The following is a 27,923-nucleotide window of genomic DNA, read 5'->3' as shown; positions in this document are numbered from 1 at the left end:
TAGCATAAGCCTATGTCATTTTTCTTTTTTGATAAGGTTTCCAAAGCAGCTAACTGTAGTTAACCTGTCTTTAAAATTCCTGTTAATCCCATACAACTCCAGTAAGTGGCTACTACATAATCTGACATTCCAGCTTCCACTCACATTTCATTCAAATCCACTGCAGTAAAGTGATCCATCCTGAGTGCTTTACAAGGCCATTCTTGTTACCCTTGCCCAGAGTTTTCCCCCTCATTCAAAAGAAAAGCCAAGACAAATGTCCACGTAAGGGTAATTCATTTGGGAAGTGATCTGAAGGAACCAGAAGTGAGGATGGGGGAGTGAAAAAGGAAAAGCTTATATAAGAATACATGATTGAATTGCCCTCTCCAATGGGCAATTAGTGCTCAACCGCACAGGATTTTTCTGAGGAAGTTTATGAAATACATCTCAGAACTGCCTAGCCAGTCCTGAAGGAAGGGAGAACACTTACGTATTGGCTTCCACATGTTTATTTTTTTTAAATAGCCTGAAAACATTTAAATTATGATAGGCTAAAAATACTGTACATTTAAGGTTTAACTCAAAACAACATCACTTATTAAGAAAGAGAAAAATGTACATATAAAGTGGTAAATCATGAAATCTGTCAAAAATAAAACATAAGGTAATTCCACTTTATTTCAATAAATTATGAAAACATCCCAAAGTACATATTTGCACATTTTAAAAACAGAGAAAATAAACTCTATTATCACATTTAAATAAGCATGAAAAGATATATTTGGATGTCTTTAATTATCCAAGAGACTTCATGAAGGCTTTGGAGTTGATGGTAATGGAGCTTTTCCTTTGTGCTTAGCAGCCTTTTCCATTTTTATCTATAAATACAAAACATTTATTAATACAATAACTTGCAAACCATTCTAAAGAAAAAAATATCACACAGACCTTTTTAGAATTCATGCCTTATTTATCACAGATGTATCATGTAGTTATGAAGCTACTAAATACTAAAGCCAAAATCTGATAATTAAAGGGACATAACTGTGCATTTTTAAATGGTTTGAATTTAACTTCACAGAAACACTTCAATAAAAATAACATACAAATAAATATTGTTTTAGAGAGAATAAACTAAATTGTCCACAAAAAAACATTTTTTAAATGCTTAAAAGTCTAAGCATCCATCCACCCTATGCTTATTCCCTGAAAAGTGCACAATAAACCTAATCCAGCTGTATTATCTTTGGAGTACAGACTGCTTTAACGATGCTTTCTTAGAATTCTGGCTTCTGCATTCCCATTCCTGAAAGTCTTACCTTCCTCGATCATAGTTAAAGCAAAGAAACACACATACCCTAAGCAGCAGCTATCTAACTTTTTAGACACATATAAACATTTTCCATGTTGCTACAGACCCCAGAAAACAGTCTACCTCGTTCTTACTCACTACCCATCATATTTACACACAGTTTCTCCAGGCAGCACCACTGCCTTAATTGAAAAGAAGGAAACAGAAAATAAAGGTGACGGCACATGGAAACAGGGCTTCCTATCTCTCAAGTGGCAGAATAATACCAAAAAGCCATGAAGAACCTGGTAAAATCTGTTTCCCAATGCTATCAAATAGCAAGTAGTAAATTCCCAGTGATAAAAACAAATTAATTTAAACTTCATCTCTTCCCAAGTTTTTCCCCCTCTCTCCTGAGTTGGCTGGCAATCTCATTTAGAAACCATGCTCCCCTAGCACTCTACAGGTCACCTGAAGAATTTTCAAGGAACATTCTAAGGCAAAGATTATTAGTTTGGAAGTCAAATAAAAGAGCATTTGAGGGATTCGGTCAAAATGGCGGTTTGCTAGGGGATCGAGCGAAGAGTCTCTCCGGAGAAATCATACTAGAAGCTAGAATATGACAACATGGAGAGGGCCAGACAAATCGATAGCAATTCTTATTAACCAAGACAGTGCAGCTGGAGGATTTAAAGTCGTGCTGAGACCTGTGAACGCTGATAACGGGAGGCTGCAAATCCCGCGCCTTTAAATCAACAAACTGACCCGTGGACCCAGCAGGAAAAGCTGTGTTGCTTTTGGTGACTGCGGGAAACTGAGACCCGGGACTCCGAGTAGCAGCCAGGACTGCACCGCTGCACCAGAGGAGATCGTACAAGGCTTTGGAGTTCCAAATCTAAACGGTGCGCAGATATCTGACCATTCCGTGCTGTGCTGGGAGCGCACGCTGTGCAACATTTCACGCTATGCCAGGAGTGCGGGAAAGGTGGGCAGCTTGGTGTGCAGTGGACCCGGAATGAGGACCTGCGCCGGACTCTGGTGAGTATTGGGAACCCTGCGGCTGCTGGGGTTGGCCAGAGAACATCTTGGAACTGGACAGTGCCCGCCACCACGGGGAAATCAATAACACAGAGTCTGGCGGCAGACATTTTAGTGTTGGGCAGAAACTACAGCTCGGTGACATCACCAGGTCCCCCTGTAGGGAGGGCTGGTGGAAGACATCTTGAAATCTGGCAGAGCCTGATTACGTGCTGGCTTCAGCTCCATACAGAGAATTTAGTGGGAGACATCTTGGTTTTGGGCAGATCTGCTGTTCTGGTGCTCCTGTCACAGAGAGGTTTGGAAGAGAACAGCTGGGATTTGGGCAGAACCCTGTGCCATAGTGACATTACTCAGCTGCTTCTGGTACAAAGAGAACTGGCAGGAGCTACTGGGGCTAAACCAAGCCTCTGCTTGGGGCCCAATAAGCAGATACAAAATAGTCACAACTCAGTGACATCCAGAAAGTACAGCCTAATTTATGGATTAACTGGCACAGAGGCTAGAGACTAGCCTGTACCGCCCCTGCATCCCAGCCTACCCCAGATAACAGTAAATTGGGGAGGACAGCAAAAACTCAAGTCAGCACGCTTCTGAAAGGCCCTAAGCAATTCGGAGAGGGCCAGAGAACCCCAGGACAGTCTGAAAGAAACCAGAAACATGACAAGAGATAAAAATAAAAAAAATCTCCAGCTGCCCAACAGGAGAAAATAAGCCCAGGAGAAGTAAACACTGAAGAGAACAAGCACAGTAACCATCCATTACTCGACACAGCATCAGCCGAAATTAAAAAGTACCTACATGATCTCATAGAGGAATTTAAAGCTGTACTCCTGATCCAAGTGAGGCAAGATATAAAGAGATTAATTAAAGAAATGACAAGCCCCACCCAAGAGAACACAGATGGAAGAACTGAGGAAATCAGAAAAGAAAGAGAAACTTCTGAAGAAGAATTTAAACATAACTTAGAATACATGAAACAGATCCAAAGAGAATATCAGGAAACTAAAAACTCCATTGAACACTGGCAAAATGCCTTGACAGAAACTAAAGACAGCCTCCTGAAACTTGAAGAGAGATTTAGGGCATATGATCGTGAAAGAAAAAGCCTCTTAAAAATAACAAGGAACCAGAAAGAAGCAATTCAAAAACTGGAGGATGACAAAAAGATACATAACCTAAGAATAAAGAATGTGAGTGAAGAAGCAGGAGCAACCAAAAATGAAATACAAAAAATATTCACAGATATATTAAAGCAAAATTTCCCATGTATAGCAAAAAGAAATGATATCCAGATAAAAGAGGCATACAGAACACCAGCTACCTACAACCAAAACAGATCTACGCCTAGACATATAATAATCAAGATTCCAGAAATCCACCAAAAGAACAGAATATTAAAAGCAGCCAGAGAAAAGATGCAGATTACCTATAACAGGAAAACTATCAAAATAACAGCAGACATCAACACAAAGTCAAGAAGGGAGTGGGGAGAAATATTCCAAGTCCTGAAAGAAAAAAATATGCAACCAAAGTTCATATACCCATCAAAACTCTCTCTAAAAATTAATGAAGAAATAAGATACTTTCAAGACAAGGAGGAACTGTGGGAGTTCGTGGCCACCAATCCAACCCTACAGAGAGCACTGAAGGACATTACAGAGAAAGAGAGGAAGAGATGCCAGGATTCCAGCAACAGTGGCAGAGAGGCCTCAGTGAATGGGGCAGACCACGGAATGAGGGAATAAGGTGGACAAATTATAGCAGAAAAGTGGAGTAGCAGACATGAGGCAGAGACGGTAAGCTATAGTCTTTAGTATAGACAGCTCTGAAACTATATTTTAAAAAAAGCAGAGGTCATTGTTAATGGTATATAACGATTTAAAAGACACGGTAGTCCTAGTGCCATATTTAGTTTGAATTTAATTTGTTCTGGTCTGTCTACTCATGTCAGATTTGAGGGCACAGAACTCTAAAACCAAAAGTAGCAGGTTATACCATGGTAACTATCCTTACTTTCCTATTAACTTAAACTGAAATCCTGTTTTACTTACATTGTCTTACTATGACTGATCTTAATTGAATCTGAATCATAAGACTATTGGTTGGCCTTAGCTGATTTTATTTGAAATTGGTATGCTTGTTAGCATCAACCCTAAAAGTAGAGGCAACTACTCTGAGCATGACAAGTTGTAAAGGATATCCATACTGGTATTAATTAGTAACAGCTCTCAAATCCTACAATGCTGTCAAAGTTAAGTTTTTATAAAAATAGATGATACTATGTTTAACTATAATAAGCCAGTGTTGTGGACAAATCTATTGAAAATAACAAGAGAAAACATAGTAGCTACAGAAGATCATTTATGTTGTAGTCTTATATGTCATATCCATTGCATGTTTTTCTAGGAAGTTGTTTTGCTGTCTTGCTATGACTTGGTTTTCCCTATAATGCAGAAAGGATAGATATATATGTAGAAATTCACACATGGGTTTTTTTTTTAATTATTTACAGGAACAGATTATATAATGCAAGATGTAAGGAACAGATACTCTGAGGAAGAGACGCTGAGAAACCCGAGGCTTATTTTGTAGCATTACAATATAAATTCTAGCAATCTATTGTTCGCTGATTAGAATGACACTGGACTGGTTTCTTGAGTTCAACTTCAGCATATGTAGAGATGGGGATGGCTATCACAAAGAGAATGAGAGATGCGATGGTAGTTACTATTGTCTTCCCTAATTTGGAATTTGAGGACCTAAAAAGACTTCATCATCCTGTAATGATTTGATTAGTTCTATAATATGCAATAAGTATATAAAGTGGGTGAAGATAGGGACAACTATTTGTAAGAAACTAGAGACAGTTAGATAATGAAGATCTCCAGTGGACTTCCTTTGAAATCTGTATTTCTTTAAATTGTTTTTTTTTAAATGTTCTGTTTTGATATGTTTAATCTTACCCTCTTTGAGATGTAAAACAAATGTGTAGGACTGATAATCATATTACTGAGCTTATGTTCAATCATAGAGCAGAATGGTTTGTAGGGTCACTTTTTGAATGTCATTCTAAATACTTTAATTCTATAACCTGAACAGCTATTTCTAAGATGACAATGTGTAACTTATCAACCGGCAATTTCTTACCGTTTGTTTGTCTGTAATTTTGTATTATTTCAACCCTTTTTTTTTAATCTCCATGTATTTTTTTTGTTTCCTTTTCTTTAAATAAAAAAAAGAGCATTTGATTCCTACCTGCTCCATTTAGTAAGATTTTGGAGCAAGTTACTTAGCAACAGTTCTCTCATTTGAAAAAGATACAGTATTAGCTATTCTCAGAGTTGTTTTAAAGGTCTAAGTAAGGACAGACAGACAGACAGGCAAAGACAGAGAGACAGAGGCAACTAGGCACTAAATAAAATGCTGGGCCTTTTTCCTTTAAAGCCAACTGTTACATTTGCAGTAACACTGTAAAAAAAATGTAACAAGAAGCAAATATAAACAAGAGGCAGAAGCAAAAGTATTTGAACTTAACAAATACAACCATCTAGCATTCTAAGGCCAAACATATTCCTCCTCCTATTCTCATTTTTTTAAAATTTATTTCTTGGCATAAACAAATTATTGCTTTTTTATTATGTTTTTATTGGGTTTTATTCTCTTTAAAATAAAAATAAAATTCTGTTTACTTGGGTAAAAGAGACTAAGCATCACCCACAGCAGAAAATAATTTTATCTGATATGTAGAAGAAACAACAATTCAAAAACCTCCACAAGTAGCTGGTAAACCATGTTAGCACAAAACTTCAATTGTCAAAGTCAAATTACCCTAATCATAAGATTCTTCCTCATGCATGTTACCAGTGATTGGCAAAGAACAGAAGTAAAAACCAGATACCCACATAGCATAACTTTTTTTTGAGACAGGGTCTAGCTGTGTGGTTAAGGGTGGGCCTGAACTCTCTATGTAGCCAGACTGCCTCGACCTAGCAGCAGCAATCTTCCTGCCTCACCTCCCAACTGCTGGGACTGCAGGCATGTGCCATCATGCCCAGTTCTGCATAGATAGCACAATTCTTGAGAGATCCTAAACCAATGGTGGTAAACTTATAGCACATATACTGCATCAGGCTCTTTGTATCTTTAAGGCCCTGAAAAGTTCACCATCACTCTCCTGAACCATCAGACAGAGTTCCCTAATTATCCCTTTTCCCTGAATGGTCTTAATGTAAAAGACAAGAACACTGTATATGGTATATATTAGCTTAAAAGAAAACATTTAGACTTACGCTTCTTAGTTTTTATACTCCATTAATCAAACAGACTGTTGAGTTTATAGACTGTCCCATAAATTCATAAATTACATGGGTTAGAGAGTTCTAAACTATATCTCATATGTCAAAAAATTCCAGGTTTACTCATAATAAGCAATCTGGACAGGTCATCTTTTAAAACATTCATAAATAAGAACTCCCCCCATTATTTTCCTACAAATTCCACTGGCATATATATATATTTTTTTAATTTTACTTAAGGAGAAAAAGAAAAAAAAACAGACAAAGGATACAACTTATACAGAATTTAACAAAAAATAAACAGTAGGAAATCACTAGTTAATAGATTACATATTGTCATCTTAGAAATAGTTATTCGAGTTACAAAATTAAAGCATATAAAGTGCACATTCAAACAGTGAGACTGCAAACAGTTCTGTTCAGTGATCCAACAAAAACTCAGTAATACGGTTATCTATCTTATATGCTTAAATATACATGCAGTTATATCCTGTAGAGTACTTTCTATTCCCCTTTTTTACAATGACAATTACACATTTTGCATTTTATTACTCCCACAGTTCTTATTACTTTTTTTTTGAAGAGAATAAAACCAAATGTGACAAAACAAAACAGAGTCAGTCAAATCAAAAGGATGGACATAGTACATAATGTAAAAATAGAATACAAGCTGATCAACAATGGTTATTATAATGCCTCTTGCCATCTTAAAAAGAATTGCCTATATCATCAGTTATAATAAAATTGAACAAAACAGTAAAGAACAAAACAAATAAAACCAAAACATTGGAGACATTACAGGACTTCAAAAGAAGATAATAGTCAACCAGAATGGGCATCATAATGAATCTTATTGTCTTCACAGATGTTGCCTATACTTTTGAACTTGGTACTATCAAGCAAAACAGAATAGAGGAAAATCAGTCAAAACAAGATGGTGAGAGCAATACAGGATTTCAAATTAAGTTAATAGGAAATCAAAGTGGGTTACTATAATATATCCTGCTATTTTTTATTTATTTTTCCCTTAGTTAGAAGGATAAAAATTAAAAAGTAAATAATAAAAAAAGGAGATTGAGATAAAAGAGGGCATAACAACAAAACAGCACAGGTCAAAACATAACCATTTAAGCAAAATAGTGTTTCACCATAAGATATCCCAACATAAAAGTAGTTACTATAGTGTCTCTTTCCTTGAAATCTTTGAGAATAACTTTGTGTACTGTAGCATCAAACATATCAAGACAATGTAAAACCATTCAAGAGAATGACAGTATTACAGGGTATTTATAATCAACTAACAGAAAATGAACAAAGGTTTCTGTATAATCTCCTTGTCTATAAAGTTTTTGTTTATATTATCACATATAATAAAATCCAATAAGATACAACATGTTAAGACCGATGGAGACAGAAGAACAAAAGCTTGATGGGACTTCAAAACAAGATGATATTAAATCAGCACTAGCTATGATGATGTCTTGGTTTCTCCAAAATAGCTGTTCCTACCATCCAACCTTCTCTGCCTCATTTCTGTTGAGCTCTTTTTCTGTCATTGTCAGTTTGTCTTCTTCATTTCGCTTTCTGCTCCATTCATTGTGGCCTCTCTGCCACTGTTTCTGGATTCTTGGTATTTTTCTTTTTTAGAATATCTTGCAGTATTCTCTGTAGAGTTGAACTGATGGTTGCAAATTCCCCTAGTTCCTCTTTATCCTGGAAGCACCTTGTTTTTCCATCAATTTCTAGGGACAGTTGTGTAGGATATATCAATCTTGACTGGAGGTTATTATCTTTCAAAGCTTGAATTATTTCCCCCCACGCTCTTTGTGATTTGATAGTTTGTGCCGAGAAGTCTGCTGTAATTCTGATGGGTGTTCCCTTGTAAGTGATCTGTTTCTTGTCTCTGATGGTTTTTAATATTCTGTTCTTATATTGGATTTCTGGAATTTTGATTATTATATGCCTGGGTGTAGCTCTGTTTGGGTTGTAGGTGGCTGGGGTCCTGTATGCCTCATACATCTGAGTATCTTTACCTTTTGCTAAATTAGGGAAATTCTCCTGGATTATTTCTGTGAATAGCTTTTGTAGTTCATTTGTTTGTATCCATACTTCTTCTTTTATGTTCTTTTTTTTCTCTCTTTTACGTTCTTAATTCTTAAGTTATAGATCCTATCATCTTCTAGCCTTTGTATTATTGCTGTTTGTTTCCTTGTTATTTTTAAGAATTTTTTCATTTCATGTTCCCACTTTACAAATCTGTCCTCAGTCCAGATAATCTTTCCTTAGTTTCTTTCAAGCTGTTATGCCAGCTTTCAATAGAGTTTTTAGTTTCCTGGTAATCTCTTTGAACCTGCTTCACATATTCTATGTTTTCTCTATTTTCTCCATCAAAGAATTCTCCCCCTTTTTTCTGTTCTTCCATTGCACCATCTGACTGATTTTTCTTGGGTGGTGCTTAGCATTTCTCTAACTATTCTACTTATATCTTGCCTTACTTCATTAAATACTTCAATTTTGAACTCGTCTATGAGTCTCCAGAGATATCGCTCTATGTCTATTCATGCCGTGTCTGATATTGCATGTTTTCTGTCCTCATTCTCCTTTGCATTTACCTTTCCTGGATCAGTGTTCTCAGTATTGGGGACTGAGAACCCTTTCTTGTTGCTCCCTCTTCCCATACTTTTTGTTCCTTCCATACAAGCGTATTTAGGAGGCCCAGTTTCTTTCTTTGTCAGTTACAGTTTGTTTGAATCGCCCACTGCAGTGTACTAGGGAGACACAGTCCTAGGCAGCCTATGCTGGGCCTGCCCCTCCAGGTTAGTCAACCTGCTGAAGGCTTTGCTGCATTAGGGTGCACTGCCAGGCGCAGGGACCTGGTTTGGGCTAGCCTACTGGGTCTTAGTCCACAGCATCACCCAGGTCAAGCACTCCCCACCAATCCCGCCAGAGAGGGGAATATGTGACTGAAGTCACTGCAGCGTCCTGTTCCAGCTAGTCTGCCCAGCCCCAGAATGTCCTCTGTTGGAGCCTCCTAGTCTATGGACGGATCCCCGTTCCTCTCACTCCCTGCAGGTCAATACAGGATTCTCTACCAGCTCTGCTCTCAACTCAGTTTGCTGATTCCAATTCTCAGAGCTTTCTCAACTCTATCCCTGCTGTGCCAATTCAGATGCAGCAGCAGTGGTAGGAAATTCAAGCCGTGGTTTCCAGAGGCACGGGTTCCAGCTTTGGCACTGAGACTTTAGCTGTTCCAGTTGTAGCACCAGGATTGCAGTTCCAATTGGTTTCTCTCAGCTTAGTTCGTTCCTGAGTCAGCAGGATATATCTCCCCCTGCGTGGGACTCCCTACATTGTACCATTCCAGGAATCTAAGCTGGCTATCTCAGAGAGCCTCCATAGCTGCTGTTATCTATCTGCCATGTTCTCCTGAAGTCCCTCCCACTGGCATATTTTCAAGGGTCAACATTAGCCAGGCCTCTGAAGGAGGGACAGAGTTCCAAAACCTAGGAAAACTAAAATTAATCTGCCAATGTTTGTGTTCCAGAAATGATTACAAGCCTTATCCTTAATGGTGCTGCAAAAACAGCCCTTCATTTATTCACTTTTTCATGTAAAAAAAACCCCACATTTATTTAAATGCAGTCATGTCATACCATCTTTTTCTGGAACATTGTTATAACTGTCTAAACCCAGAAATCCAGTATAAATTTCTTGTGACTCCACTACATGGAGTCACAATCATGGGTCTTAGTCTCTTACGTCCAGCAACAAGAGTTCTCCTTAAATGAGCACTTCTCATTCATTTAGCCTGCTTGTTACAACACACAATACAATGAATTGTGAAAATTCATATTAGACACAGCCATGTCCTTTCATTATGAAGTATGCACATCATTTGTGCATAAGCAGCCTTTTATCACTCTGACCATTTCACCTTCTTCCCTGACATCCTCCTACTACTTCTCACCAGAATTCATATGCTGAAACTTAATGACCAATCTAATGATATCAGGAGGTGGGCCTTTCAGAGTTCTGTAGGTCTTGACCACCAAGCTCTGAGGAATGAGATTAGCACCCTGTACCAGAGGCTCCAGTGCTTCCTTCCCTCTTCCATCACATGAAGACACAGGGAGAAGGCACCATCGATGCCTTGCCAGAGTCTACAGGCACCTTGATCTAAGACTTCTCAGCCTCAAAAGCTGTGAGAATAAATTTCTGAGTTTATAAGCCACTCAGTATATGATATTTTGTTATGGAAGCCCAAAAAAAACTAAGATCTTTTTAGGTCAGAGTTTTCCAAAAGAATTTCCTGGAAAGAAGGAAGGTTTTATATCTGTGCTGTCCAGTAAGCAGCCACTAGCCACAGGTGCTTACTAAGCACTTCAAATTTGACTAGTATGACCAAAGGAATAAATCTTAAATTTCAATTTATTTAAATTTATATTTGTGAAGCCACATATGGTGAAAAACTATAGCACAAATATACAAAGTTTACAATACTGCAAAAAAAAGTCTACCTCTGCCTTAACTTGCATACAAGACTCTGCCCTCTACTTCAGACTTCTTCATCATGAAAGCCACACTAATCTTTTATCTTCTCATTTCCTCCACTTAGGGAGTGAATATATTTAATGTTCTTTTTCCACATCCTCAGCTACTCAATGAACTCTTATCTAAGAGGATACAACAAAAGTGACAGGGATGTCTTTATTTTTGAAGAATTTATTTCTTTCAAGAGATGACAATAGCCACAACACAAGTATAAAATAACCCTAAAGAAAGCATTTTGATGCATATGGCTGAAATACTATTCCCTATACCTTAAGCAAATATTCTATCACCTAGCAAAAAAAATTAAAACTCTCAAATATTGTTTCCAATATTGGTACCGATAAAAATGAAAAAAAAACAATGAAAGCTATGAAATTTTTTAAAATATAAGTCAAAAAGTAAGTAGCCGACAGCTATGAAAGCAAGTATCAATTCTGTGCTAATTTTTTCAATTTTCTATAAATTTTTGGAGGTGGACCAGGAATCAAAACCAGGACCTCACTCTTGCCAGACAAGTACTTGTGTCACTGAGTTATACCCCAAACCTATATATTTATTGAAAACTTATGTATAAGGTACTTTATGAGGTGTTAGTAGAAATATGAAGATAAATGAAATACTATAAAGAACTGATGAAACTAATCATTGCTAAAAAGTTGTGAACATATCAAGACTACAGCTGTTGAGACCTAGAAATTATTAAAATGTTTTTGTTTAGTGTTTTAATCAACCTTAAAAACTATTAGGTAATTTTAACTTGTGTCTGGATATACCAAAAAGCCTTCAAAAAGAAACAATATAGTCGGGGCCGGGAATTTAGCTCAGCGGCACAAGCGCCTGCCTGTCTGGCAAGCACAAGGTCGTGAGTTCAATCCCTGGTACCAAAAAAAGAAAAAAAGAAAAGGAAACAATAATATAGTCTAAGGATTTAAACTATTTTTACTCTTCATATGATAATGCTTTTAGTTTTAGAATACATATTTTTCAAATGATGCATAATAACTAGGGATTTGCATGGAATGGTGTGATATTTCAATACATATATACAATATGCAGTGATCTCATTGGATAATTATGGAATATTTATCATCACAAACACTTATCATTTCTTTGTATGGGAGCATTCAAAATCCTCTCTGCTAGTTATTTTAAAATATATAATTAATTTCTATTAACCATAATTACACTGCTGGGCTCTAAAACATTAGAAGCTACTCCTACACAGTTACACCCCTGTACTTATTAACTAGCCTCTTACTATTCCTGCTATCTCTGAAAATTATAATTTTTAAATTAACAAGTAAAGGTTACATGTATTACAAAAAAATTGGGGGGCTGGGGATTTAGCTTAGCGGCATAAGCACCTGCTTTGGAAGCAGGCAGTCGTGAGTTCAATCCCTGGTACCGATAAAAACAAAAAAAAACAACAACAAAAAAAATTCAAGACACATATAACTTATAGGGATGTTGATGATTGGTGTTTATTATTATTATCATATTATATATTTAATAAATTATTATGACTTTCATGAATAAATTAGTAATTTTTCATTAGTCCTAGTTCTGTCTGAATTACTCTCAACCCCACGGCCTAATGTCATCTATAAGTAAAGACTTTATTTTTTAATGATGTTCCACATTCACTCGATAATCATTCTCCAGTGTCTTTATTACAAATACATGTTTAACACAAGTGAATTTTCTAAAAACCTACCCTTTCCTGGTATCGTCTTTCAAAGAAAGCCATATCATCCTCTTCTGGTCTCCTTAAGGAAGACACTTGGTTACTTGTACCTGCTAACATGAAAAAATTCTAATTAATGTATTTATACCACTATATAGTTCCATAAAATTTAAACACACACACAGAAAAATTTCTTCCTTCCAGATAATGTTTAATTTTTCAAGACAGAAATGGCCTACACATAGCACTAATATCTAATTCTTAGAAAGAATGGCACAAAAGTAGTTTTTAGTGGCAAATATTCTCCAAATATTCAACTGGCTAACATTAATATAGTACTACAGAACTATTCTATATAAAAATACACTTAAATTTGTCCAATTACTTTTTGTATGTTACATCTAGAAATCCATATTATACTTGATGAAGTAACGCACAGCAGTATGCATTATGGTGATTTTACTGAGGCTTTGTAACCAGAATGATATAAATTGGTCTAAAATTTTTCAAAATTAAAATAATTTCAGTCATCCTTAATAGCAGTCACTTTGTAAAATTAAGCACCAGTTTATGTGCTAAAAGAATTTTAAATTGCTTCAGTAGGAGAAAAATCTAGTTGCCTTCGCAGATACTCTAAGAGCCTTCCAACAAAAGATTACCTTCAATATAGGTGCATGCCTTTACCAGGTCCTTGCATTTCCAAAACAGAATAGCAACCAGAATACCTGTTCTTCCAGTTTCTAAAGCATATAATTTCATCTTCAACTAGCTGCACCAAGTGTCTAACTCAAAACCATCACAACAAAGCACAACCACACTGCCAACAGTATTTAACAAAACCCTTGTTGAGAAAAGTAAAATTAAAAAAGACTACTTAAACTAGGTAAGGAACGCATACCTCCAGTCTCCATTAACTCTGAGTCTATGAAAAATTACTAATTAAGTCTGGTCCAACCTGGAAGAGGTTGGACCATTTGATCTAAGCCTTTTACACATTCACCATCAGAGCTGCATTTTAATGGAGTAGTATCACTCGTGCTAGATGTAACTGTAGAAAGCAATCAACCATATTTGATATTTGCTGAAAACGAGCCCTTAAGGACCTTGGCCACTGTATCACTTAGGATCACATAGAGATTTCTTTAAATTCATTACTGTGCCAGGCATGGTGGCGCACACCTATAACCGAAGCACTCTGGGAGACTAAGGCAGGAGGACTACAAGTTTGAGCCCATGCTAGGCAACTTAGCCTATCTCAATATTAAAAGAGTTGGAGATACAGCTCAGTGCAAAGGTGCTGGGTCCAATCCCTAGTCAGGAAAATAAATAAATAAATAAATATCAGTGTTATAACATTCATTCACATTGAGAAACTAATGCTTCTTCCTTTCTAATAAAGTATCGTGGCTGCGACTACAGTCAATCAAAACTGAGGTTTAATGCAACAATTATATCAGTTTCAGAACAACTGTATTCTTTTTCTTGATTTTCATTTTTTTACTTCAATGTATAGTCAATCATTTCTTCATTGAATGCTGTTTTTGTAAGCAACATTAAGACACTTTGCTGAGAATGTAAGCATCCATGAAAATACAAAATTCCCATTTTAAAATATTAAATACCTAATAAATCATAAAATTTCCATCTTCAAAGCCAGGAATGTAGTTCAATGGTAGAGAACTTTCCCACCGTGCACAAACTTGATCCCCAGCATAAAAGGGGGGGCCTAAATTTGATCGCTAGTATAAAAGGGGGGGGAACCCTTCAATTTCCATCCTCAATGCTTTTGTTCCTTTTTAAATAAATAAATACAAATTACTAGTGCTTAAAATTAATTCTATTTGCTTTTAATTTATAAATGATAAAAACCCTCCTAACCTGTGATTGACTCTGGATTATATCCCTCTGAGGAGAACTCCACGGATCAAAGCAGTTAATCCACTAAAGCGGCCTCTTACTCAAACATCAGAGCAACATGTACCAGAATAAGCTTTAAATCTTCAAAATATAGTATTATCAGAATCCTTGTAATTTTCAGATTTAGCTGTTTTTCTCAACCCAGAAAGAAGTTCCTTGTTCTCTCACAGTGCGTTACTAATATAAAAGTAACTCAAAGTAAAATTGTAATAATAATAGAAAAAAGAAACCTAGAAAACAATTCAAAAGCTCTATTTTGTTACTACAACCAAAAATACTTCTCATTCTCATTTCAGTACCTTCTGCTAGTGTTTCTGGAGAAGTAGGTGATGCCTGAAATGCTTTTACAAATGGATGGTCCATGGGCGTAACTGGAGAGGCTAAAACTTCAACTGAAGGTGTACCTAAGAGGAAAATACAGAGAATGGCATACTTAAACCTCGACTTTAAGCATATAGACAACTTATTATGGGAAATAGCTTAGAGTCTCAGTAGACTGTTTTGAAAATACTTTCTATAAAAAGAAATAGCCAAGTGCAGTGATACACGCTTACAAGCTCAGCTGCCCATTGGGAGGCTGAGGGAGGAGGAATCCTGAACCCAGTGAAGAGCAAACTGACCGACAGAGCTAGACCCAACTCAAAACCAGAAGAAAAAGGAACCTGTATTTAAACTTTTATCTGCCACATAAAGGGAAATGGCTAAGAGTATTTTTTCATTTCTCAGACCTCTCTCAGAGGAAAAAACACATTATGCACTAATATAGCTATGTCAGCAAAGGAATACAAAACCCTAATACAGTAGCAAAACACAATGTAAAGCAAGGCAATCAAATAAGGAATTTCTGGTTAACTAGGTTAAAATACAGTAGTAGTAAAGTGTTTTTAATTTATTCCTTACTAAAAAGACATCTAAAAGCAAATATGAAGAATAAGGAGAAAGCTCCTGTTCAATGGAGGAAACCACCGCCCCAAACCACAAACAGCAACTGCAACATGTGTTGATCGCATGGACCAAAAGGAAGGAAGCTGCAGAGAAAATGTAAAACTGGCAAGGTGTGGTGACCCAGGCCTGTAATCCCAGCCTTTGGGAGACTGAGGCAAGAGAACTGCTATGAGTTCAAAGCCCACCTGGGCTACCAACGCCAGCCTGAACTGCAGAGAGAGACCCTGTCTCAAAAAAACAAACGAACAAACAAACAAAAAAGTAAAACTTCTTTCTCACAAAGCACCACCTCTCCCACACCACTAGTAGAGAAGGAAACAAACTTTCAGTCCTAACTGGTTTAAAAGTTAATACATCCCAATTGATGTATTATGTAAATTTTTTTCTTTTTTGGTACCGGGGATCAAATTCACAACCTCACACTTGCCAGGCAGGCACTTAAGCCACGAGCAAAATCCCTGGCCCAACATGCTGTGTAATTATATTGTAATTTTTCCTCCTCTTCCTTCCTCCTCCTTATCCACCTCTCCCTCTCCTCTTTCCTCCATCCTCTCCTCCTCCCCCTTCTTCTTCTCTTCCCTTCATGTTTGAATAGATTTAGAAAAAATTTAAAAATTAAAAAAAACAAAAGTTAATACAGGCAGAGGCCAGGGATTTAGCTCTGTGGCATAAGCGCCTGCCTGGCAAGTGAAAGGTCATGAGTTCAATTCCTAGCATACACACACACAAAAAGAAAATAATATAGGGACACACCTGTAATCCCAGCACTCAGGAGGCTGAGGCAGGATGATCATCATGAGTTTGAGGCTAACCTAAACTACGTAGTGAGTCCAAGGCCAGCCTGAACTATATAGTGAGACTTATATTAAAAAGTTAATCTTGTAATGTGAATCATATAGGATAACTGTTCAGTCTTTCTAATTCCTTCCCCCTTTCTCTCCCAGACACTCTCTTTTGTGACAGTGAGATCATAAGGAGAGGCTCAGGGTCATTCAGCTCTTTGTGCTGTCCTCTGGGTGCTGCATGTTTTACTGATCTCCTTTAATGCTCCAGGCTGGCCTAAGCTGTAACTTAGTCTCTCGGCTTGATGGGGTCTGCTGACCTAGCACCTGCTCTTAGTAAAACTACAGACGCCCACAATGCCGGCTACTTCTTCTATTGAATTCCCTGATTTGGCTGTCAGTTCAGCTGTGGAGTCCCCTTTTCCCTACAATGACACTGTGTAAAGGCGGTTTTATCTCACAGCTCAGTTGGCTGCCAAGTACTCCCTGAAAGGTGGAATTATGAACTCCATTTGTATTTTTAAAAAAGGAATCAAATCCCAGCTAGAAGGATTTAAACTCTTAAGATCTACATGGCTAGTAATGCAGAAGCCTCTCTGCACTGGGGCTCCCCCATATCTGACATGAGAACAAAAGTATCTTATGTTTCCTCATGTGTCACCTGTCCACATCACCCCTTCTCCCTCAGGAGCCATCTTTAGATATGAAGACACTTGGGTGATAAAATACCAGAATCACAAAAAGGTCAGATGCCACCCATTATTTAGCAATGTTTTGAAACTAGTAGCAATTAAATTGATCAAGAGTAAAAGGAGTCATAAATATTAGAAAGGAAGAAGCAAAAATTATTTGCAAAATAAACATTAAAAATTTCAGATAAAGCAATAAGACTGGTAACAATAGGAGAAGATAACAGTTAAACTGTGACAACAAACCAAGAACTATATCATCTGGCTATTACAAATAATAGGGGTATGGATTGGGATTTGGGTACAAACAGTGAAGTAAGAATCTTTCTTTTTTATTCTAAATTTTCCGTAATGGCAATGAGATCCTTGCAAGCAAGGAAAGACTTTCTGAAAAAAAAAAAAAAAACATGATGAATATAAAATGCTAAACAAAAACAAGGCTTCACTGCTCTGAGGACACACAGTACAAGCCATTGACAAGCTCCCTTTACACTGCCTTACTCACCAATCCCACTGCTGTCCAGTCGCATGTAGCCCTCTGCCAGGGAGCTGAAACCAGTTAACCCTCCCATCGCTGCGTAAGGAACATCCTCTCCCACTGGCTTCCCCTGAGCCAGTCTTTCTTGCTTTGTTTCCACCACTGTATCATGCGCATATGCAGGCTGACCACAAGCACAAGTGAAGCAGCTATGGAATCCTGAACACTTGGAACCTGAACCAAGAGGTAAAGAAAATTAAATTTTTTAAGTCCAGATACTAAACAAAGTATACATCAAACCCAAAAATATTATTTTGCTATTACAAACAATGGGGATGAGGACTGGGATATGAGTATACCAACTGGAGTAGGAATGATCATTTCCTATGTTTTCTAAATTGTCCTTAATGATTTATTGTTTAGTGGCTATAAATGCAACACTAAAGATACTTAGTTTGGCCAAAGCCAGCTAAATCTAGAACTTTGGACCCTGTATCTCATACCTCTAGCTCCTGACCTCCCTCCCAGATACTGCTCTTATTCTAAAAGATGGTAAAGTAGCAAAAAGGTAGGTAGGAGAAAAATGTTTCTGAAAAGCTATGAGAAGCTACAAGAAACTGGATTAGCCAGGCTTGGTTGTGCATGCCTGTAATCCTAACACTCAGGAGGTTGAGGCAGGAGGATCACCACAAGGCCAGCCTGAATTACACAGGAAGACCCTCTCTCAAAAAATCAAAAAAGAAAAGAAACTGGATTAAACACTTCAATGTTAGGAAATGCAGTTTCTGTCCTCAAACACTGAGTTAAAAGCAGATACAAAAGGGTTATTAGCTCAGTGGCCAGAACAGGTAAAGAAATCTCCCTGCAGATCTACTCCTCATAAATTCGTATTAGAAGATCAATACATAGACCCAAAAAAGATAAAAAGAAAAGTACTGACGCATGCTACAACATGCATGAATCATAAATACATTATGCTCAGTAAAAGAAGCCAATCACAAAAAAACTACATATTCTATGATTTCATTTACATGGAATATGCAGAATATGCAAATTAATGGGCTGACAGCAGATTACAGATGGGCACACCTGTAATCCCAGCACTCAGGAGGGTGAAGCAGGAGGGTCACTTGAGCTTGAGGCCAGACTGGAGTACATAGTGAGTTCAAGGGCAGCCTGCACTGCATATAGCAAGATCTTGTCTCAAAAAGCCAAAAAAAACAAAAAAAAAAAAAAAAAAAAATAGAAAGAGAAAAGAATAGAAAGAAAAAAACTAAAAAACAGATTAGTGGATGCTGAGCACTGGAAGGAGTTAAGGATAAGAAAGAACTTTCAGACCTGGGCGTGGAGGTCAGTGAAAGAATACTTTGCTCATCATGTTGCAGGCACTGGGTTCGATCCCCAGCACCGTGAGATAGACAGAAAAAAGAAATGACTTTTAGTGACATGGGATTTCTCTTTTAGGTAACAAAAGTATGCTAAAACTTATTGTGTTATTGTTTGCACAATATTCACACCTGACAGCGGCTACACACACAGTCCCATGAGGAAGAGGAACTGGGACACAGTACCCATCTTTTCCAGAAGGAAAGTTGTTGCAGCCCCAGAGAACAGGTCTTAGGACAAGAGGAGCAGCTGCCTCCCTTGCTGAAGCTTGGCTCAAGTGTAGAGAAGCTTCAGGACATTTCTGCATATCTGTCACTAACAGCTATAAAGGCAACCATTACAGGAAACCATCTTGAATTATCTCCAAGTCCTAAGAAAGAAACTACCACATGTAAGAGTCCCAGTAAGCTTATAGATGGATCATGGAGTTCCAGTGGTGAACTGCCAGATGAAGATAAGACATTTCCTAAATCACAGAGAGATGATGGGCACCAATCTAGAACAGACAGGGTTTAGAACAGGGATATTTTAGTTCCAGAAGATGAGGCCAAATGCACATAAATCAATAATTTTGTCAGAAATCTCATTTTGGTGAAATACTGGATTCAAGTGGAAGAAACCTACATTTCTTTTCTGCTATTTTGTTTCATTTTTTTGAAACAGTCTTGCTCACTATGTAGTCTAGGCTGGCCTTGAACTCTCAGTAATTCTGCTTCAGCCTCCTAAGTGCTGGGATTACACGTTTATGCCACCAGAGTTGATGAAACCTACACTCCTTTTAAGTATTTGTGATTGATTGTGATTTTACTGAGTCCTAGCCCCAGTGCTCAGCCCTTTAGAAAATTTTTCTAATTTAATATTCACAATTCTAACAGAGAGGCTACTACATGTATTACAATAACTTTGGCTGGGACTTGTTAGAATTGGTTGGAACTCTATTTTTGGCCTCGCTGGCACCAAAGCCAGTCTTCACAATTCCCACATAATGCTACACCCAGGCTGCCTCCCTGAAAACTTGTTACTAATACTGTGACAATGTGTGATGCAAGTGTAACATTAACAAGTTCCTATGCTGGCAGCATTTTATATCGGATACTGTTTCAGACAGTTTAAAACCGGGCTTTCTCAGCCTCGGCACTCCTACCATTTGGAGCCAGGTAATTTCTTGCAGTGGGGAGAACTTTCTTCCATACTTTTTATAGGATGTTTTTGCAGCATTTCTGCCTTCTGCTTGCTGGATCTGTTATACCCCCAACACTAGTTTTAACTCCCAAAAATGTTTCTCGATGTTGCTAAATACTGTAGAATATTTAAAAATCTTAATGCTTTCCAAATAAACCTGCAACTCTGAAAGCTCATGTCAGTTACTAAGTCAGGTTGAGACAGACAGCCTTTCTGGAAAGTAGTTAAATTCTTTTGACCACTTAGCATGCTATTTTGGTAACTACTGTATGATTGACATTCTAGTACATACTGGATGAAATGTTATTCTAAATTCACACATAAGCTGATAGTGTTTATGTTATTAACAACACAATCATATTAACTGAAATTCATTATGATATAATTCTTGGTTTGACTTTAGAATCCTAGAAAACAATTTCAATATTAAGTTTGTATACTTTTTATGAATAGTATGATATGTGAATTATATCTCAATAAAGCTATCATTAAATTTTAAAAATCTATTACTTAATTTATTTGAATTATATAACATTGTAATTTATGATCCTCAAGCCTACTATATCTCTGAGGATCCAATGAATTTTGCTCAGTTATTTAATACCTGACTATGAAGCTGAATAAACTGGTACGAAGACACATTAAATATTCAATAAAGTAATTAAAAGTCTACATATATATAATAATGTGACTTACACGTGTTACATGCAAAGCCAGGTGCAGCACTATGCTGGTCTGCAAAGTGTTTGCACCTGCAGCGAATGGGCTGGGTACCATTCAGAGGGACATAATGGTAAGCCCTGCACGGGCAGCCACTCACGCGGCAAGGCAGGGCAATGGGGCGCTGCTGCGGAAGCGTTTCAAAGTCAGTTTTATGTTGTTTATACCTAAAAAAGTGGGGAGAATAGGAAATATAACATGAGGTAGGTATTACCAAAAAATTACAATTTTTATTCTAGCAAAAGAAAACATTGTTAATAAGCTGAAAATAAACCTCCCTCAGTGTGGCCTTTCTGTCAACTTTGTTCAAAGGGAGTCGTCAGTTTTTTAAAAATTTTTACCTATTTAAGAAGTTTGTCAATGGTACAGAGAAATATAATTCTCTTAGAATACTTGTCATTGCAGACTCTTTAATATGGATGCATATCACAAGTACAAAAAAAAATTCTGAGTAAAAAATTTTTATCAAACTGCATTACTTACATTATTTTCATGTTTTGCTATTTAAAAATGGAGCTCAATAAACTTGTTAATGTAATTCACTGTAATGTAATTTAATTTTCAACTTTTTTTTTAGGTAACAGGATCAAATACAGAGGTATTCTACCACTAAGATACATGCTCAGCCCTTTTTATACTGCTTTGTGACAGAGTCTCGATAACTCGCCCAGGTTGGCCTGGAACTTTCAATCCTCTTGCCTCAGCCTTCTGAGTAGCTGGCACGATGGGTAGGCACCACCATATCTGGCTTTATTTTTAACATTTTTTTTTTGAGTACCAGGAATTATTTTTAACTTTTGACTTAGAAATAAATGGTCAATATACTTAAGGCCAAGTTCTATGAAAACATTGTAAATAATAAACAGGTCATCTGCTGTCTTCTCATAGGTGCAACTCAATAAAATAATGCTATGTTTCTTAACACTGATCTAAGATACATGTTAACAGTGAAATTCCATTTTTCACTTAGTAAAAACTTTTTTTTTAACACTCATTCTGGATATGGAAGTAAAAATTTTTTAACTATTTAATTATAATTATATAATTTATAAAATTTTTCTTAAACTATGTGTAATATATAATTACATAATTTACCATTATATAGTGGCTGTCAAGTATTATAAAAGAAACACTTCTATTTAATAATGCTTCAGAAAACTTTAAATGGTTCCCAGAAAATTTATTCTGGAATATATATACCCTAAGAAAATAATTCCATTATACACACACACACACACACACACACACACACACACACACACGGGGATAGTTAATTACTACAGGTTAATTTTCAAGCTTATAGCAATAAAACCCTTTCTTCAAATAAAATTTTTCATAGAATCACATATAAAACAGATAAAAGCAGAACTGGAATTTGGCCTTCCTTTCTCTAACCCACCCTTCTACCTAACACACCCAAGTCTTGGCTCACAGATCCAGGACACACAATATGAATACCACTACACCAGCCAGGATATCAAACACTTACTGAAAACTTTAAGATTACCACATAACAATGTGCAAACATATTTCTGTGACTGCTATGAAAACAGAGCTCAAGATTTTTTTTTGTACTGGGGATCAAACTTACAAACTTGCACTTGCCAGGCACGTACTTATGCCACTGGGATAAATTCCTGGCCCTCAAGATTTTATATGTAGACAAAACTAACAACTAAATGAACTATACAAAAAAGTTATACAGATAAAGTAAGAAGTATTAATAGGAGCTGGCTTTGCGCAGTCAATGTTCTACTTTTCTTCTTATTCCCCCATTTTCCTTAATAATCAAATATCACTTTTTTTCTGTACTAAAGTTTGAGCCCAGGCCTCTGCATTGAGCTGTCTCCACATTCCTTAGTTGTTTTGCTTTGAAACAAGGTTTTACAGCGTAGGTTCGAACTCCTGCCTCCTACCTATCAATTTTATAAAGGAAAAAAAAAATTGTTTGAATAAAGGTCTCATGAGTGCCGAGTACTACAAAAACATTTCTCTATCAAAGGTGAGTGGGGGAGGCTGAGGCATTTAGTTCAGTGGTACAGCACCTGCCTAGCAAGCATAAGGTCCTGAGTTTAATTCCTGGTATCCAAAAAAAAAGTTTTTGAGAGCAAACTCCATGTTGAAAAAAGTAAATATAGATAAGAAATTGGCATTAAATTCTTACAAAATAACCTATAAAGATATCACACATTGAGTCAGTGCCATTCATGGACTGCGGAGGGAGAGAATCAAGCCTCACCAGGAGGTGATCCCCACCTGGAAACCAGCATTTCCCACAGGCTGCTGCCAGAATTGGGACAGCCATACCCAAGCCTCTCTCAGAAAATCAGGACCATTTGCAGACTGCAGAGGGAGAGAACCAGGCCTACTGGGAAGTGATCCCAGCCAGGAAACCATACCATTTTCACTGTTTTGTTGGTTGGGTTTTATTCTCTTTTGTTTTGCTTGATTATGTTAAACCTGATGGCATGAGCAGCCGTTTGAAAGACCATACATACTATAGTAGCCATTTTGGATTTACGATTGGCTTGTTTTGAAGTCCTTTATTGCATTCATTGTTTTGTTTTTAATGTTTCTATTCTATTCTGTTCTGCTTGGTTTTTACTATGTCCAAAGGTATCTGCAGCTTTCTGAAGACAACAAAAGGGATTATGGTCACTATTGTTGGCTTCATAAGGTTCTGAAGTCCTGTATCACTTATACTGGTTTATTTTGATTGGTTTTATTGTTTTAATTTCCTTGGTTTTATCCTCTTTAAAATAAAAAATAAAGATATCACACATTTTCCACATATTCCTTCAATTCTAAGATACCGACACACTTTTCATTCTCTGTATCTCCAGTGTTATCAGTTGAGGTTGCCAGATAAGTTTAAAGTCAGTTTATGTACAATACTCATCCTAACCACTGCCTAACAACACCTGCCAAACTGCAACTCTGTAAATAGCAACTATTCAAAAAGTCTCTTGAGTCTAACCTTCAGCCGTTTCTTTAGAACAAACAGTTAAGAGTTGTTGCCTAAAAACATGTAATAGGTTCAGTGATTTTTCTGTGAAGTACTTTGATCATTTTGCTCTGTACAATGGTGAGACAGTAGTAAAATCAGAAGTAGGCAAGCACACAGCAAAATGCAAACCTCAGGTACAGGCAACATATGTCAATGACTAAAGCCTCATGTAATACTTCTCCCCATGGGATTTTCTTGGGACATGGCCATTTGTCATTAAAAACCAGGAGCTTGAGTTTTTGTTTGTTTAAAGAAATGTATTAACATGGTAAGTCCTTGAGATGAGAAGGTTGATTTAATGAATTTCAAGAGAAATGCATCTATTAGTAGATAAGTAGCATGACCAGTGTGGATCAACCAAGTAACTAGTAAAGCAGTTGTCTTTAGTCCAACCATCTATCCTTTACCGTGGCCAATGGTAGGCAGGTAGATTCTGCTGCCCAGATGAACTGAAAGACTCTCCAAAAAAAGGGTGGGGAGGGGTCAGGCAGACAAGAAGGAAGGAAGAAAGGAAACAAGGAAGGAAGAAAAGAAAGAAGGAAGGAAGGGAATAGCAATTAAAATATATTACCTATGGGTACAAAAACACAGTGTTTCTGGGCCAACAAGTTTGCAATCCATTCCTGTTGGGGACCGCCAGCTCACAAATAACCTGTTCTGTAAGCGCATAGGTAAAACTTTTCTTTTGTATTCTTCATATTCTTCAGGAGTAAAAAGTTTCCCTCCATCGTCCTCACCAACAATTCTACAACAACAACAAAAATAAGTCTTCAGGCAGGAATATTTTCCAGTTTAAAAATACTAACCTTTAAAATTAAACCATACTTGTATATTCAAAGGGAAGGCTGCTTTGAATTTTTACTGTGGGCACACGTTAATAGCCCAATCATACATAATGACAATGAAGATTTTCTTTTGAGAGTTTTGGACATGCACCCTCACATTATGGCAACCTAGAACTTAAGAAAACAGCAGAAGCAGAAATGCTACTCTCCCCTGCCCTGAGTTCTTCTTCCCTGACACAGGTATACAACTGTCATTCCACAGGTGCCTTCTCTCTACCTGCAGGGAAGGGTCATCCTTCTCTCTGAAGACACAGAGATGCAGAGAGAATCTAAACACTTTTTCCCCCGCCCCAGTTTGTTACCATTAGGTCATACTCTTTAGAGATTCCATCTACTTTACATCACAACTAAGCATAAAAGTGCACAGGATCCCCAGTTCCTGTATGTTTTCACTTTCTGCAGGCTCTCACTTCATATAAAATTGATACTTCTTTGTACAATATATATTTTTTCATATTTTGAAGCCATTAGGCAGAAAATAAAAACTAATTCATGTGCAATGAAATCAATACAAGCTTTTTAAACAAACCAGATATACAATAGCAACACCAATTTTATTAGCCAATGAGCATTTTATTTGGGGATAAGTTTTGAGTTGTATTGTTTTATTACAGTTATCCAAAAGAGTACTAACAGATACCAAAGAGATGTTAAGGTAATTACAATTCTTTTAAGAAAGAAATCATTGGCATTTAGTCTTAAACCAATTTATGCCAATACTATACTTTCCCTCCCAACCATCTCTCACCAAAGCACCAAATCAAGGTACTCTGGAGAAAGACAGTTCATCTTTGGTGGAGACTCATGTTTTTTACCCTCCCCAGTCAGCCCCTTCCATATCTAGGCACCCAAATCTGGTTTGCCCCACCTTTCTCAAATCTTGAAGGTAAGAACCTGTAGGGGACTGTTCTGTGTATTTATCCTTGCAAAAATAATTTCCACCAGGCCTGCCCCTGGCATTTTCTGGGCAAGAAACAACTGGAGGCCCATAATCCACTTACCTAAATTAATCTCTGGAGGCCCACAACCCATATATTAGTATCTAACTTCTCAGTCAACACAAAGGCTCAGCAACTTGCTTCCAGAGAAAAACCCTAGAAAACGGAAGGTTAAAGGAACCAGCTCTGCCATGGAGAAGCCATGGGTGAGGTGGTAGCAGTTCTGGCCCAGGACGCCCCGCCCATCCCCTAAAATCCACCTAAATCAAGAATGTGACTGACCTATCCTCAAACTCCTCGACTTTGTTTTTCCCACTCGTTTCCAGGTAGTTTTCTAAATACTACCCAAAACTACACTATCAGTGCAGTCTGCTGGGAACCCATCTGCCTCTGAATGCCTAGGTGATGTGCATCGCAAACGACAGAGTAGCCCCTCTCTGCTCAAGGCTTCTCAGGTCGACTCACCTTACCTTTGCACATACACATCTTCCGGACAACCCTGTCCTGGGATTCCCATGCACCATTTACCAACTGTCCAAAATCTTTCTTAGGTGATGGAGAGACATGAAAAAACAAAGCCAAAAGACGTCGAGGCCTGGTATGATAAACCAAGTGCTCGAATCAAAGCTCAGGCTGCGTTTCCGGGTTCAGGAGGAGTCTCCAGCACCACCAAAAGCACCGGCCCGGATCTTGCCCCTAAACGCAGCACCGCAGGACTAAGAGCAAGTCCAGCAGTCACGACCTACCCCACTGTGACGACAGTGGGAACTTGGGATCTACTCGCTTTTACAAGCCCCGGGTGCTCACTGTGCAATTCTTCAGTGGCTCTTTGAGGGCAACGGGGATCGGACCCCACCTTCCATCTGGAGTTAATAATCCCTTCTGGAAAAGGCCTCCTTAAAAGGCTGCGGAAGATACTCGTCACTGAATGGAACTGCGTATCGGCATCTTTAATTATTGAAGGATGAAACTTGAAATTAACCCAGGCCTCCCTCACAGCCGGGGAATAGATTCCCCGCGCCCTGGCGCTCTCTCCGCCAGTCCCCGCCCGCGCCGGGTTTGGGGAGAGAGCTAGGGAAAGCAGGCTGGGGCCGCCCCTACCGCCTCACCTCCGGTACTCCAAGTACTCGTCCACCGCCGCCGCGCCGCCGGGGGGCAGCGTCAGCCGCTCCATGGCAGCCGGGAGGGTGAGGAGAGAGGATCCACGCTCGCCCACTGCCGGGTCCGAACCCGCCAGACTCCGCCACACCACGCCACGCCACGCGCCTGGCCACACCCCTGAAGTGGTCACGCCCCCCACTCTCCGCCCTCACCCCGCCTCTCGCTCCTCCCCGGCGCCGCGCCCCCTGCCGCCCGCCTCTGATTGGCCGCGCTCTTCTACCGTGCAGCTCACGTGAGAACCGGTGTCCGCGGCGCAGACTGAGGCCACGCGGGAAGCGACGTGCAGCCCTCCCCAGTCGTTCCCTTGTCTTCGCTTTCTCCCTGCGAGTGTCGTCCACAAGCAACCAGCGAGTGCAGTGCCTGTGTATAATGGCTTCATAGAAAATTGCTTCCTACAGCTCGTTTAACTTACTCTATCTCAAAAATCTTAGTGATGTTGAGGTTTTGGTGAGCTTGAGGGCGGCCTCAGAGCAATCACTACGGTGTTTTCGATTAGGTTTAGGGGGGAAAAAAACCTGACATGCAACTGCGGGTGTAGAGCGTATGTTCAGCGTGCATAAAAACATGAATTCGATCATCACTGAGTCATAATAATAATATTCCTTTCGGCGGGAACCGACATCTTCTAGTGATTTGCCAAACGACGAACACGAAGGGAAAGAGGAGAGGAACCCGGTATACATTCTCTTGGCCTTTTAGAAAACATAGGGTTGCTCCTCCGGCCACATATGTGCAAATCTACAAATAGCATGATATTGTAGACATCAAGGAAATGGGTGCTGTTCGAAAAGGATCACCATAGTAAAACTAGAAGAGTCTACGTTACCCAGCATTTAAACAAGCAAATTAATGGCAAACTACTTGCCATGAGGATTAATGTGCACACTGAGCATATTAAACACTCAAAGCTGTCGACACAGCTTCCTGAACTGCGTTAAGGAAAATGATGAGAAAAAGAAGAAAGCCAAATTGAAAGGTACTTAGGTTTTACTAAAGCGCAGCCTGCCTTGCTCAGAGAAGTAATCCTTT

At 38.2% G+C, this 27,923-nt stretch overlaps 1 protein-coding gene across 4 annotated transcripts; it reads right to left on the bottom strand.

Annotated features, from left to right (window-relative positions):
* Window positions 1-475: 475 nt before the first annotated feature.
* Fam221a (family with sequence similarity 221 member A) lies at window positions 476-27,006 on the bottom strand. Of its 4 annotated transcripts, XM_013150457.3 has the most exons (8): window positions 26,843-26,972; window positions 25,797-25,889; window positions 24,522-24,695; window positions 20,920-21,110; window positions 17,683-17,889; window positions 15,061-15,165; window positions 12,875-12,957; window positions 476-860 (listed from the first exon to the last, which is right to left on the bottom strand). In XM_013150457.3, exons 3-8 carry the CDS (start codon window positions 24,617-24,619, stop codon window positions 792-794), a joined length of 753 nt encoding a protein of 250 aa, XP_013005911.1. In that variant the 5' UTR covers window positions 24,620-24,695; window positions 25,797-25,889; window positions 26,843-26,972; the 3' UTR covers window positions 476-791. The 4 variants fall into 4 exon arrangements, with proteins under 4 accessions (XP_013005911.1, XP_013005909.1, XP_003467981.2 ...); XM_013150455.3 differs by lacking the exon at window positions 25,797-25,889 and having other exon boundaries at window positions 26,843-27,006; XM_003467933.5 differs by lacking the exon at window positions 25,797-25,889 and having other exon boundaries at window positions 12,875-12,954; window positions 26,843-27,006.
* Between the last annotated feature and the right edge of the window lie 917 nt (window positions 27,007-27,923).

The sequence above is a fragment of the Cavia porcellus genome, unplaced genomic scaffold, assembly GCF_034190915.1.
Source record: "Cavia porcellus strain 051 isolate PalLab524CR breed Dunkin Hartley unplaced genomic scaffold, mCavPor4.1 scaffold_2, whole genome shotgun sequence".
Taxonomy (NCBI): domain Eukaryota; kingdom Metazoa; phylum Chordata; class Mammalia; order Rodentia; family Caviidae; genus Cavia; species Cavia porcellus.
Note: the sequence above shows the minus strand (reverse complement) of the source record. Positions and strands in the feature narration are given on the sequence as shown.

Excerpts from the sequence above, each read along its gene's own strand:
- Fam221a (XM_013150455.3), bottom strand. The coding sequence starts at position 26,907 with ATGGAGCGGCTGACGCTGCCCCCCGGCGGCGCGGCGGCGGTGGACGAG. Across the intron at positions 12,958-15,060 it reads TCCAGAAACACTAGCAGAAG|CAGGTACAAGTAACCAAGTG; the intron begins GTACTGAAATGA and ends TTTTCATGTTAG. Across the intron at positions 861-12,874 it reads AAAGACGATACCAGGAAAGG|ATAAAAATGGAAAAGGCTGC; the intron begins GTAGGTTTTTAG and ends TTGTATTTATAG.